The 14,722-nt window shown below is 47.3% G+C and overlaps 1 protein-coding gene across 1 annotated transcript in view; it reads right to left on the bottom strand.

Annotated features, from left to right (window-relative positions):
* EXTL1 (exostosin like glycosyltransferase 1) overlaps positions 1 to 11,688 on the bottom strand; it is a 29,799-nt gene extending 18,111 nt beyond the window's left edge. The window contains exons 1-3 of the mRNA XM_072609404.1: positions 9,653 to 11,688; positions 2,731 to 2,824; positions 1,515 to 1,622 (exon numbers count right to left, since the gene is read on the bottom strand). Of these exons, the coding sequence (XP_072465505.1) occupies positions 1,515 to 1,622; positions 2,731 to 2,824; positions 9,653 to 10,488 (1,038 nt within the window). The 5' untranslated portion in view covers positions 10,489 to 11,688. The remainder of the gene's footprint in view (positions 1 to 1,514; positions 1,623 to 2,730; positions 2,825 to 9,652) is intronic.
* Between the last annotated feature and the right edge of the window lie 3,034 nt (positions 11,689 to 14,722).

Genomic DNA, 14,722 nt, shown 5'->3' with positions numbered 1-14,722 from the left:
TGCCCTTCTCTGGGCATTCTCCAGCTGGTCACTGTCCTTCCTGAAATGTATCACCCAGAACTATGCACAGCACAGCAGAAGGGGCCTGACCCTGGCAATGGGCTGTTGGACCAGAAATGCCCTAGTTCCAGACTTTATATCTCTCTCAGTGAAGGCTTGGGGGGCAGCTAGGTAGTGCAGTGGAGAGAAAGACAGGCCTGGAGTCAGGAGAGACCTGAGTTCAAATTTGACCTCAGACATTTACTGGGCAACTCGCTTAATAACCCTGTTTCCCTCAGTTTCCTCATCTGTAAAATGAACCAGAGAAGGAAATGACAAATCACTCCAATATCTTTGCCAAGAAAACCCAAAATGGAGTCACAAAAAGTCAGACATGACTGAACAACAATGAAGTCTAACCTCACATTAGCTTTATTAGCTGCTACATCCCTCAACTGACTTATATTAACCTTACTGCCCACTCAGGCCCCTAGATCTTTTTCAAACTGCCATCTAATTATATCTCTCCCATTTAATATTTATGAATTTCATTTTGTGAACTCTCCTATGAGACTTCACGTTTATTCTAGCTAGGTGGTACAGTGACTAGAACTGGAATCAGGAAGTCCTGAGTTCAAATCCAGCTTTAGTCACTGGGTAGTCTCAGTTTCCCCGTCTGTAAAGTGAGGAGGATAATAGCACCTACCTCTCAGGGTTGTGATGATAAAATGAGATGCTTGTAAAGCTCTTTGGAACCTTAAAGTACTATAGAAATGCTAGCTAGTATCCTAATTAAATTTAATCATATCATATCTCACCCACTACTTTAGTCTGTCAGAATTTCTTTACATCCTGCTTCTGTCATCTAGTGCATTAGCCTACCCTCTAATTTTGAATTAGAGACAGAGCCAGGACCACAACCCAGGTGTCCTGATTCCAGGCCAGGGCTCCTTTTGGCTTCTTCTATACCCTCAAGATCCAAGATGTCAGACATAGACAACACTCCTAAGCAGCCTGGATCAGATTAAAATGTAACTAATGATTATTAATGTAATTATTATTAATATATTGATGCATTAATCATGTAATTAATAAAATAAGCATTTAATAAAATATTTAATGAAACAAATATTGAATGATATATTTGATGAAGTAAGCATTTAATAAAATAATTGATAAGTAATGAAATAAATATTCAATAAAATATTTAATAAAAATACAATAGAACCTAGATAATGTTAATGTGTGGTTTTCTAAGTCAATCTGCAGCAGGCAGGGGTTCTTATGTATGTTTCAGTTGCTTCCATTTCTTTGAGTTTGACACCACTGGGCTAACTGACTCTGTCTCTGTCCTTTTGTGTCCAAGTGTTCAGTCCCATGAGTGCTCCGGGGAAAGGAGGGAACCCCAATATCTGACGCTCTTGGAAGATAGTTATGAAGGGGGGTGGGTGATTAGACTCTGGGTCAGGTTGTTTGGGTCTCCCATAAGTCTCTGGGGAAGCCAGTCTATCCCAGCCCCAGACCTCCCCCTTTACCTGAAGCAGGTGCCTCTCATCAATGATGATGGCTGCAGTGCCCCAATCAATGACCTCGGAGAAGGGAAGCTCCCACCCCCTGCTCAGTAGCACAGGGATACATCCTGCCTGGAAAGGAAAGCAGAAAAGGGGGACGTTATCAGCGGAAGCCCTAGGCTCTTGGACCAGACTCTCCTTATATCACTGTTGATGGTGTCAGAGAGGAGAGAGGGGTAAGATAGCTCATGAAGAGAGTGCAGCCAGTGCATCGTTGATCACAGGACAAGGATAAAAAGGGAAGGGGCTTTAAAATACGTGCCAGGAGTCCTCCAGAATCTCCTGTAGCTCCAATGAAGGGCTTTGTAATGCCCCAAGACATGAGGGAGAGTGGTTAGTGCCTACAGGAGCCCAGTCCTTTCCAGGATTAAGGAATTTTCCTTAATTTTAATTTCCTTAATTTTTTCCTTAACCCTCAGTCTATAGCCAGACACTCAAATGCCTCAGAAGGCATTTAGGGCACCCCCTCTAGAAACTCATCTAGATTATACATAGTATAATCAAGGGGGAAGAAAATGGAGTCTGAGATCAGGAGACTTGGATTCTGGTCCTACTTGGCTACTAACTAGCTAGATGACCTTGGGTAAGTCACCAAACTTCTCTGGGGTCTCAGTTTCTTCATTGCCTGGGTTGGCCTGTATCCCCTCTAAGACCCCTCATGACTGTAAATCCTAGCATCACCAACAAGGCATGACCTTGGAGTGCTTGGAGATCTCCTGTAACAGGGAACTCACTACCCCTCCAAAAGAAGCCTTACTTAGCAAATTATTTTGTTGATTGAGGTGAGTTGCCACTCAAAATTTTCCATGCCCACCATCCCCTCTCTAACTCCTTGTTTTGCCCTTCCCCTTCAGCTGCTTGAAGGTAGTTAAGCCTTTTCTTTGGCTACCCCTTCCAAGCTCCCTCATCCAATCCTCACGTGACATGCTTGCCAAGCCTCTCCTCTGAAGGACCTTCTGTTTAGGCATATCCTTCCTAAAACCCCAATGCTCCAGATGTGGTCTGGCTGGAGCGGAGGTTCCCTTAGGCTGGACCCTGCTTTTATTAGCCCAGCCCAAGAACTCTTGGGGAGACACCAGGTCCCACTGTTGATTCCTAATGAGCACATGATGCATTAAGACCTCCAGTTCTGGAAGTGCGGAGAAAGAGACTAAGCTGGGGAAAGGGAATATTGTGATACCTTCAGGGCCTGAAGGAGGTGGAAGGAGCCCAGGCGGCAGTTCGGGGGAATGAAACAGAAGGTAGAGTTGTAGAGACGTTTCTGATCCTCGGACCTAAGGGGTAGAGACTGAGCGTTTCTAAGATGGCCTTTCTCCTCCCCTTCTCCCCAGCCCTCCCCCGCAAAAAAACACAGGCCCCAGGAGAGCCACACAGAGGACCTTCTGTCTCCCCTGAAGCAATAGGCAACACTGAGAAAACAGCTTGTTGACTTGACCTCTGAACTCTACTCCCCACCCCCAACGACCACCACACAGGAACTCTTACACCAGCCACTGAGACTCAAAGACTTGAGCATACAGTGTGTGCATGTGCACATGCAGACACACACACACACACACACAGACACAGGCAGCTCACTGCCATAAACATGCACGGACATACCGTAACATCCCATAATGTACATACCATAATTTGTGTACAAACACAAGTACACAACCATACACTGACTTACACAAGCACATTTTCCATACACACACACACACACACACACACACTCACACACACACACACACACACATATGCACACACAGCCCCTTGACCTGAGTCCTAATTCCCAAATCCAGCCCATGTCTCTCCCATTCCTCAATGGCCCAAACCTATGAAAGGCCTTTCTGTATGGAGGCTGAGGACACACTCCTACCCCCACTTCCCAGCCCTTGCCTATCCCTAACTCCCCCCAACCCCCATGGCTCAGCAACCACACAGGAAGCCTGTATTGCCTACACAGGCCCACTCTGTTCCCTGGCTTATACATGCCACAAGGGTGTGTGTGTGTGTGTGTGTGTGTGTGTGTGTGTGTGTGTGTGTGTGTGTGTGTGTGTGTGCTGAGGGGGCAGACAACCCCACCCAGTGCCTGCCCTCCCCTGAGCTTAGCATCTCCAACCTAGAAGGTCTGGGATGAGTATTTGGGAGTTACGCAAGAATCCAGGGAAGTCCCAGAAACTCCAGATCCCTTTGGTCATGAGGGATTGCCAAGATCAGGCAAACTAATGGAAGGGGATGGATTGAGTCACCCAGGCTGCCTTGGGTTCAGCGGTCCCCAAAGGCCAGAGGCTAGCTGTGCTGAGCTTTGCCAACTGGATTCTTTTGAGGGAGTCCTAGGGACAAGCTCTCTCCAATCTCACCCTATACACCCTGGAAATCAACCAGGAGCTCCAGGCTTCTCCCCTCACCATGTATAGCTCCCCTAATTTTCCAATACCTATAAAAAGTGACCATTTCTACATTTCTCTTAGAGAGTCATATTTTCTCAATACACTGTAAAGTAGGTATTTCAAAGGCCATTATCCCCATTTCTGGGATGAGGAAACAGGCCAGAGAGAAGTGATGACTACTTCAAAGTTACACAGCTGGCAAATGTCAGATTGTAAATTTGGAGTTGGAAGGGACCTTAGAGGTCATCGTATTCTAATCCTTTCATTTTATAGAGGAGGAAACTCAGGCCCAGAAGTCAACTTGTCCAAGATTACCTAGCTAGCAGATAGCCAAGTCAGAATCTTCACTTGGATTCTTTTACTCTAAAGCCAGTGTTCTTACCCTATAGCCAGAAGAGAAAGGTAAGGTACAGGACACCCACATCAAAGAGAACAGGGTGCGTGAGAGGCATAAAAAGTGGGTCACCAAACCTCTGGTCCCATGGCTACCAACAGTTCGAGCCCAGCCACCAGTGAGCAGGGAAGGGGGTGGGGGGAGACGGCCCTCAGGGAAAGAATCTGGCCTCCCAGCCCCACCCTCTTGAGAAAAACCTGTTTTGGCAGCCTTGACTCTATCCCTTCCGAGGCTGGGAAACAGGTCCAGGGCCTTGCTCCCAGCACCTCCCAAGACTTCTCTTACCCACCAAGGCTAGTGCTGAGTGGAAAGTGAGGTGGGAAAGAGAAAGGAGGAGGGATCTGTGAATTGGCTCTTTCTCTGCCTAAGCTTATTTACCCAAACAGTTCCCGGAGCACAGAAGAGTTTGGTTCAGATTATATGACCCTCCTGTGTTGCCTGCTGGTCTCTGACCTGTTGCCTCTGACTTGAGGGAAACTGAGGCACAGACCACCCATGTCATCACAGGTCCAGTATTACAGCAAGGCCAGTCCAAAGCAAAATTAAAGTAGGAAGCTTTTCTTGGAACTTGGAGGAAAATAAAAGGGTTCTGACCTGGGGCTTCATCATTGTAGGGAATTTTTAGTAGAGAGCAACTCTTCTGTCACTTAGAGTTTGAGAGAATTGCCTTGGGACAGTCTGAGGATGGACTTGTCCATGGTCATACAGCCAGTATGTCAGGGATGGGTCTTGAGTCTTCCTGATTCCAAGGCTGGCATTTTATCTGCTCTACTACACTGTCACTCCTGAGATAAATGTATAACCCTCTCAACTCTGACATGCTGTGTTCTAAGGACCCTCCAGCTCTGACATTCTGTGTTCTTAGATCCCCTCCAGCTCTGACATTGTGCAGTCTCAAGACCCTCTAGGGGCATGACGGACAGAAAACTGGAGTTTAAATCCAGCCTCAGGAATTCATGTGTTATATAACTCTGAGCAAATCACTTAGCCACTGTCTGCCTCAGTATGAACTGTAAAATGGGGATAATAACAGTCCCTCCCCTCCAAGGTTGTTCTGAGGATCAAATGAAACAAAATGTACAGAGCTTGACACATAGAAGGCATCTGATAGACGCTTCTTTCATCCTTCTCAGCCCTGACATTCTGTGTCCTCAGGCCAATGCCTATGACTTTACACACAAGTGAACAAACTGATCTAACTTCTTACCTACTGACACTCCAGTGACAGTTAAGCAATATTTGCAGACAGAACTAAAACAGGTGAGTAAATATAACTGAAGCTCTTTAGGGATTTCCTAACCATTAGGCATGACAACCACTTTCTGTACCAGGACTCTCCCCCAACCCCATCAAAAATAAAACCTTCGCTTGTGTAGAGAAGTGCCTCAAGACAGTAAACGTGACTGTTTCTTGAATGTGCTGGGTAGACTTCCTGGAGGAGGTGGGATTTCAGGAACCAAGAGCTCCCACCTTCTCCATGGACAGGGTATCAGGGCCCTTTAACTGAACCTGATCCTAAATAGCCACAGAGCCCTGTGGGTACTTGGCCCCATGACAAATTCCTGGGAGAGAGATGGGGAGCCCAGAATAGCTAGGTTCCACTACTTTAACAGAGGGAGGGGTAGGCAGGACAGGGTAGGGAGGGAAGAGGGAGGTATTTGAGGTTTGCCAGGTTCTAGTTTGGCCTGATCCTGGGGGAAAGCCACCATCCCCAGAGTCCTGGAGTGACCCCAGCAAGGCATGAATTTAACCCTTCCCTTACACATGAGCCTTTAGGAGACTCCAAGAACAGACAATTCAGCCATCCTCCTGCCAAGGGTGGGTGATCATCTCTGCCCTCCCAAGTAAAGCGGAAGCCTCCCTTTCCTGCAAAAATTCTCAGTATTCTGTTATCCCCCTCAGGTTCCTACTACAATGCCCACCAAAAGGAGTTCTTTCAAATCTAACCTAGGGGTTCTTAACTATTTTTGTGTTTCATAGCAGCTGTCTGGTGAAACTTATGGACCCCTTCTCAGAATGATGCCTTTAATGATTAAAATAAAATGTAAAGGGCAACTAGCTGGTGCAGTGAATAGAACACCAGGCCTTAGATTCGGGAGGGCCTGAGTTTAAATCCAATCTCAGACACTTACTAGCTGTGTGACCTTGGGCAAGTCACTTAACCCCAATAGCCTCCAATAAATAAATAAATAAAATGCATAGGATTACAAAGCAAGTCAATTCTTTTGAAATAGTTATCAAAGACATTTTTTTTTCAGTTCACACAGCTCAAGTTAAGTACCCTCAAATTCTCATCTAATGATTCCATTTCACAGGAGGAAAGAGTTCCAGGGAAGTTAAATGATTTGCCCAGGGTCACAAAGCTAGCATCGAAAGCAGAATCTGAACCTAGGTCTTCCTGACTTTAAACAGAGCATGTTATCTACTACGTGAGGCCTAATTTCTCTCCTTTCTCGGCTTCTCTAACACCAAAACCATTTCATTTTCTCTTCTCTAACTATCCCTTCTTGGCCTCCTTCACTGATCTTCCACCTCCTCTGGTAGGAATATCATAAATATGGATGTTTCCTTGAGATCTGTCCCTGTTCTCTCCGGTTTTTGATCTCATACAGCCTCAGAGCTGGAGGGCGCACGGGAAGGCAGCTGGCTCACCCTACACCCCAGCAGTAGTCCCCATTTACAATACACCCAACAAATGCTCAGTCAGCCTCTCCTTGGAACCCTCATTGCCTCCTAAAGGCCAATAGTGTTAGACAGCTTCCTTCTACGCATTCAGATAAAATCTGCCTTTCTATAACTTCCATCCATTGCTTCTAGTTCTGCCACAGAACAAATCCAGTCCCTTGTCTAACATGAGATGGCCCTACTCACTTGATACTTTTTCCAACACAGCTTTTTATTTTTATTTTGGTTTTGATTGAGCTCCACCTCAATTAAAGCTGACATCCAGCCCTTACCTCTCTCACTCAGCTATAAAAATGCAAGTTATAACCATTCCTATTACTCCAGACTCACATGTTCAGTTGCCTACTGAACAGCTCCTCCTGCATGTTCTTGGAGTATGTTAAATTCAATATGTCCTAACCTGGACTAAATTATTTTTCCTCCCCCAAAATAACTTCCTCCTCTTGGCTTCACTGCTCTGTCAATGGCCCCAGCACCTTCCCAGGCTCCAACCCTGTTATCTTTAACTGCTTCTCCTTCCCCTTCAGTCCTTACCTGAATGTAGCTATCATGATACCCTCTGAGTCTTCTCCAAACTAAACATTCTCAATTCCTTAAACTGATCCTCAAGTGACCTGGACCCATCAAGTCTGCCATCCTTTGAATACTCTCTAGATTATCAATGTCCTTCTTAAACTGTGCCAAGAACTGAACACAGATATTGTCTGATGAGCACAGAGGAAAGAGGGACCATCGCCTTCCTATTCCTGGAAGTCATGCATCTCCCTACAAAGTCCAAGATCCCACTGGCTTTTTTTTATACCTCATCATGCTTCTGATGAGTATAGAGCTTGTACTCCACTAAAGTCCCCACATCTATTTAATTTTTCATTTATTTTACATGTTTCACACTTTTCTGCATCCCCCAGAGGCTGGCAAAGAGCCCATCACGTAATATGTACTTGGTCACACCAACAGTTCACATTTTTATAGCCATCTGCCGTTTACAAAACATTTTTCTCACAATCCTATAGGGTAATACAAGTATTATCATCCCCATTTTACAGATGAGGCAATTGAGGCGGAGTGACTTGCCCAGAGTCACACAGCTAAGAAACGTCAGAGCAGGAATTCAAGCCCAGATCTTCTGATTTCAAATTCTTTGCTCTTTTCATGACACTTGCTGACCAGTTGTTGTTTCTGACCAGTTGCGAAGTGATTCTGAGGCTCATAGAATCAAACAACCTTAGGATTGGGGAGTAGCCACCTAGTCCAACCTATACCTGAAAAGAGAATACTGTCTATATGTGATAATCCAGTCACTCCTTGGAGACTTCCAATGGGGGGAAAAGGTTACTTCCTAATTTCCAAGGCAACTCATCCCTTCAAGTGGAGGGCATCTTCCAGGTGGCACATGGATACCAATAAAATGGAAGAATTCCTTCTGGAAAGAAATTCAGTTCCTCTTCTGACAGCTGGGACAGAAAGGGACTGGCCTGGGAGAACTTTTCCCACCCCTTATTTTTATCTACCCCAAGGGTTCAGGTTGGACTAAGAGTCAGTTCTAATGGAGAATTTGGTACAGTGGAAAGGAAACTAGACTTGGGATGAAAAAATTCCAGAGATCTGAGTTCAAGTTCTTGCCCTACCATTTACCATCTGGGCCTCAGTTTCCTCCTGTGTAAAATGAGAGAGGATCTTAATTAGATTAAGATTCTTTTCAGTTGGAAAGAAGCATCCTTCCTTCTTTAACATACTTGGGGATGCCTTCATCCCCAAGCATGTTACTTTCCCTTTTCACATCTCAGTTTCCTCTGGTGAAGTAAGGGAAGATGATCCTTGTAGTCATTCTTGTACTCCTTAAGGGCCCCTCATTCCTCAGTGGGGTGGGAGTGAGGGCAGGATCAGAACATCACAGCCACTGATGCCCAGGAAAGCTCAGGACTCCAAACATTTTAACCTGATTTTTCAGAAGCCATCCCACACACATTCCCTTGCCTCTTTCTATATGTGAATGAATCATGGGGAATCAAGGTATTGGGGACAGGAAAGGGAGGGTAGTAGTCTAAGGTTGGAACAAAGTAATCATTTCTCTTGTTTTTAAAGTCCAAGGGGGAAAACTGTAAGCTTTGTAAGTTCTCTATGAGAGAACTATTCATCTTTGTGTCTCCCCTAGTTCTTAGCCCAGCAGTCTGTCAACAGTGGTGGTTTATTAAATATTTGATGAATTGAATTGACAGAGAGTCTACAATCTGTCCTCTTGGCCACACCTTTTGAGGGCCTCACTGCCTGGAATGAAATTTTCCCTAAATTCTACAAAGCATATGATCATAGAACTGAGACTTGGAAAAAGATTTTAGAGATCCCCTAATTCAATTATTTTACAGCTAGGGAAAGTGAAACCCAGAAAGGGAAAGTGAGTTACCCAAAGGCACACAGCTAAAGAGTTACCAGTTTGGGATTCCCGTCCTGGTTCCCTGGCAAGTTCAAGTTTATTTGATTTTTTTCACTACTCCCCAATATCGTTCAACATGCTTCCCATTAGCTTCTCTAAGATCCTGTTCTCCTAAGTACCATTTTCTTGCCTCCCTCCAGTCTCCCTTTCCCCTCTGTGGCTCCTTAGGATATTCAAGAAGTATATGGGAGGGGAAAGAAGAGGTAGGACTTACTGCTCAGTGGTGTGGTCCTGCTTACATGGCCTGTCCCTGTGTCCTTTGAAGGTTTCACCTTGGTGATCACTGGGGATCAAGACAGCATTCTGATCCCGTTGGTTGGAAGAGTCAGTGACCCACATGTCTAGCTGGCTCTCAAAGGCCAACAGGTCTTCTCCAGAAGGAGGAATAAAGTAGGCCAGTTGGCTTGGACTCCCACCCTTCTGTGGGTAGTTCTGGGGGAAGAGGGGGAGGGAGACATCAAAGCCAAACCTGAAGGTCTCTGGGGTGGGGCTGGCTCTGGCCACCATGGCTTGCCCGGGATCAAATCCCAGATCAGGCCAAGAGCCTGGGTGGAGATGGAAAATGAGATGATTCTGCCCTCCATTCCACAGTGGGAGCAGCTGGGGGCCTAGAGCATCCCCTGGGAGGATAAAGAGGCAAGCTTCCTCAGGGTTGGCTGTGTGGTATCGGGAGCCCTCAATGGAAGCCAGGACTTTATGGTGAACTTCAGAGATGGGCTGAGTCAGCCCAATGGGGTACACAAACACCTTGAAGTCTTGAATCTGGCACTTGGAGGTGTCAAAGCATGTCTCCATAAGGCAGCCACGCCTCTGGCTCCACCACTGGTGGGCACTACAGGAGGGTGGGCAAGGGTCTTGGGTCAGCTCCTCAGGTCCCACAAAACTTGGAAGAAGCTCCTGATCCAGCCATCGGGGCCATCGGGTCAGCGTCCTGGGTCTCAGGCCAGGGGGGATGGCAAGCTGTCTGAGCCGAGGTGCCCCGAAAAGGACAAGGATGACCCAGGAGGCTGAAAGTATCAGCCAAAGATGCTTCCTTCTCCTGGACTGCATATGTCCATTAGGTTACCTGGGATCAAGTGGAAAGGTATGCAAGAAGGAGGGATGCTGTGCCGTAAGGGACTTCAGGGAGGTGCAAAGCAAGAACAATGTCCATTCAGCTCTCCTTCTCTACCTAAAGGGCCTGCTCCAATCCAGTCCTCCATCCTCATCTCCCTACCCTCTATGGCACAGAACTCTGCGGTTTCAGTCTCCCGGACTGAGCCAAATGCCTTTTGTCTCCTCTACCTCCCAAGTCCCAGGGCACCTGCTCAATGTGATGCAACTCAACTTTTAACAGGAGCCAGGTCAATTGGGGGCTACCGGGATGGTCAGAGAGCAGGGCCAACGAGTTAAGTCTACAGGTCATGCCCATGAGTTTATCGGGGGCAATTGGTACAGCGCTCCACTCAGAGAATCCAAATAATTGAGAGATCCCAGTGATCTGATCCGCTCCCTTATTGTGAACAGTAGGAAAAAAGCCTTACGAAAATTCAGTGACTTGCCCAAGGTCAAGCTGTAAGTTACTGGATGATCTGAGACTTTTAACCCTTTGATTTCCCCTTTTCTTTCACTTAGGGAGGAGGTTTCCTTCTGGTCAGTGGGGAACTGGGAGACACAGGGTACAGAATCCCCTGCCAGGGTCGGCTCTGCCCAGGACTCTCAGGTCCAGGACTCTCAGATCCAGGACTCTTAGTGGGATGAAGAGCAGAGGGCCTCCCATGGGGGTCCTACCCCAGCAGGAGCATTGTTCACAGCTTCCCCAAGACTCCAAGAATGCCCACCTTAGGGGTGGATCTCCGGGCAACTGCCCAGCCACATAGAAACGATCAGGACCACTCCCGGGCAGGGATGACCCCCTCCGCCCCACTGCCCGCGCCCCTGCCCTCCAACCCCAGTCCCTCTTTTTCCCCCTGTTTTCAGGGAGTCCCCCTCTCTTGCGGGCGTGCTGCGTGCCGCCGCCTGAGTTCGCCTCCGCCGTCTCGGTTCTCTCCCGCAGGTTCGGTAGCCACCTCCGCAGGCTGCCGGAGTCTCTGGCTCCGCGTTCCCAGACGCTCGCTCCAGTACCCCACTGGAGTCGCTGCAGCCGCCTGCCCGTGTCCAACCCGCCCGCCGGGTCCCCGGCTTCTGCCGCTGTTCCGACGTCCGCCAGGAGACTCCCCTGGCGCCCAGCCGCTCGGACCGCCGAGCAGCTGTGCTTCAGTCTAAAACGCACCCCCTTTCTGAGCGCCCACCCAGCTCCTCCTGCGCTGCCCTGATTGGCTCTGCATCCAGAGAGGCGGAGCCTTCGAGTAACCCCTTGCCAACCAGTCCTCTGAACCCCCCCTCTCTCCACCCCCACCCCCACCCCCACGGAGAGCGCTGTCCACACCCGGTTGTCCTCAGACAGCCTGAGCTAGCTTTCGTACTCGCCCCGGATCATCCCGATCCCTGCCTCCTTACACGTAGGATCAGAGAGTCAAGCGTTGGGAGGGCCTTTAGAGATGACATAAAATACTCATTTTGCGAAAGAGGAAACTGAGGCTCAGTGAGGTTAACATAGTTGCCCAAGGCCACAAAAGCCGCATTTCAAGGATTGTGAGGCACTCCGTCACCTCTGTCTCTACGAATCCCTGGTGCCTTTCTAATACCGAGCTCTGGCGCAGAGCCAAGAAGATTCCTCGCCTGATCCCCCAGCTGCTAGTGCCCTTCTCCTCTAAATCACAGTGTAGTCATTTTTTAAAATATACCTATGGACAGATACATGTGTCCAAAAGGGAACTCATCACCTTTCCCCTAAACCCTCCTCCCACCCACCTTCTCTATTACAATAGAAAGCAATACCATCCTCCCAAGTCCCTCAGGCTCAAACTCTAGGTGTCATGTGGGATTCCTCACTCTCTCTTCCCTACCCCTACTCCCATATCCAGTCGATTGCCCTGGCCTGTCGATCTCATGCTTGCAAAGTCTCTTCAGTACTTCCCTTTCTCTCCTCTGACACTACCACCACTCTAGCGAAGGCCGTCATCTGCTCAAGCCTGGACTATTGAAATGAACTGCTAATAGGTTTGCCTCCCTCGAATTTCCCCTCCACTTCAATGCACCTTCCGTTCTGGTACTCAAGAGATTTTCTTAAAGCCCAGGTTCGATCCTGTCATCTCATTACACTCCCCCCACGTTGACACCCCACCCCATACACACACACCTCAGTAACTCCAGTGACCCCCAATTAGCCTCCAGGAGCAAAACCAGAACTTTCCATTTGGGATTCAAGGACGTTGATAACCTAGTCACCCCTACCTTTCCAGTCTTCTTACACCTTACTCCCTACCTTAATCTTTCCAGTGACTTTTGCTTCCTGGCTGTTCCAAGAACAAGACACTTTATATCTCAGCTCCGAGCATTTTCTCTGGCTCTTGTCCCCCATGCCTGGAACACTATCCTTCCACTCCGACCACTGACATCCCTGATTTCCTTCAAGTCCCAACTAATCTCCCACCTTCTATAGGAAGCTTTCCCCAACCCTTCTTAATTCTAGTGCCTTCTCTCTGTTAATTATGTCCTGTTTTCCTGTATAGAACTTGTTTGTAGATATTTGTTTGCATGCTATCTCTCTCATTAGACTATGAACTCCTTGAGGGTAGAGATTATCTTTTGCCTCTTTTTGAATCTCTAGCACTTAGCACAGTGCCTGGCACATAGTACGTACTTAATAAATGTTTGTTGGTTGATATGTATACTTTATCTCCTCTGTCCTTGAGGGCAGGGATTTTTTCATTTTTGTCTTCTTAAACCCATAATCTGAAATGTGTTTAATAAATACAGGTCGATTGGTTGAGCTAATCTCCTAATAAAATGCTCTTTTCTACTGCTCAGCTCAGCTAAGGGGGAATGTTGTCCTTATCATTGGGGAACAGGAAAGCAGCATGGTATGGTGGTGAAGGCCCTGGTCTAGGAGCCCTGAAACCTCATTTCTAGTCTTTGCTCAGTGTGCTATCAACCTTTTATGTGTCTCCCTCTCTGAACCTCAGGCAAGCCCTGAGAAGGGAGACTGAGTCCTTACTTTCAGGGACCCCTAGTCCAGAAATTCTTAGCCTTTGTATATGTGTGTCATGGACTTAGACTAGTGAAGCCTATAGATGCCTCAGAAGCACGTTTTAAAATTTATAAAATCACACACATAGGATTACAAAGGAAATTAGTTATACAGAAATTCAGTTAACAAAATATAAAAAAAGACCCAACAACTTCACCAAGTCCCAGTTAAGAATCCCTGATACTGGACACAGTTCCTGTCTTCAGAGAGCCCAAGGTATTACTGAGGGATAAGGACACACAGGCAGGACAATGCAGTCAGACCCAAGAACTCTCATAAAAGTCAAATATCAACCAACAAGAATAAATTCAGGGCCAACAGAGTTCATTAACCCTGAAGGAATTTGAGGAGATAAGAGTAAGCTGGTTTAGTTAAAGTTGAAGAAGGGAATGTGATCATGGACCAAAAGGTAAAGAGGAGGAGGAGCCCTGGAAGAGCCCCCATTTCCACTTTGATTTAAGGTTTGCAAAACCTCTTTCCTCAGAATATACCACAGGGAAGCATTTTCCTCCTTTTGCAGAAGGGTAAGTTGAGGCATGGACACTGAGAGACTGAGGATCATAGATTCTGAGCAAGAAGGGACAGATGAAAAGCCTGGGGTCCAGAGAGGCTGCTCAGGGTCACACAGCTGGTAAATACCCAAGGTGAAATTCAAACTCAAGTTTTCCTGACTCCAAGTTCAGTGCTCATCCAGAATGCTACACTGCCATGATCTCACAGCTGGTGAGTGGAGGAACCAGAGCTCCTGACTGGTCCTGGAACTGCCTCTTCTTCCCTTCTCCAGCAGCGTTTTCTCTATCTGGGTTACGTCAGGTGCCGCCTTCCTCTCCAATCTCACTCGGCATCATCTCCTGCCTGCAGGCCCCACTCCCACTGTGGAGCCTAGGTGTCTCTCAGCCTAACTGAGACCTCGACTTGTCAGAACTAAGTTGGGAAGTGTTTCCCTTGAGGCCTGAGATGAGGTGGCATCAGCAGATGGTGCTGAGTTGGGCAGTACCCAGACCTCTCCTAAAAACAGATGGGCCTGTTGTTAATAGCCAATGGGACAATTTCATCAGGACCCTCTGTACCATACTCTTGGCTCCCAGGCCTGAGCTCCTTTGCATCATTTTAGAGCCCACAGAACACACCAAGAAGCTTTTCCTGATCCTCCTGGTTGTTTGGGACCTCTCC

Source organism: Notamacropus eugenii, chromosome 5 (assembly GCF_028372415.1).
Source record: "Notamacropus eugenii isolate mMacEug1 chromosome 5, mMacEug1.pri_v2, whole genome shotgun sequence".
NCBI classification, from domain to species: domain Eukaryota; kingdom Metazoa; phylum Chordata; class Mammalia; order Diprotodontia; family Macropodidae; genus Notamacropus; species Notamacropus eugenii.
Note: the sequence above shows the minus strand (reverse complement) of the source record. Positions and strands in the feature narration are given on the sequence as shown.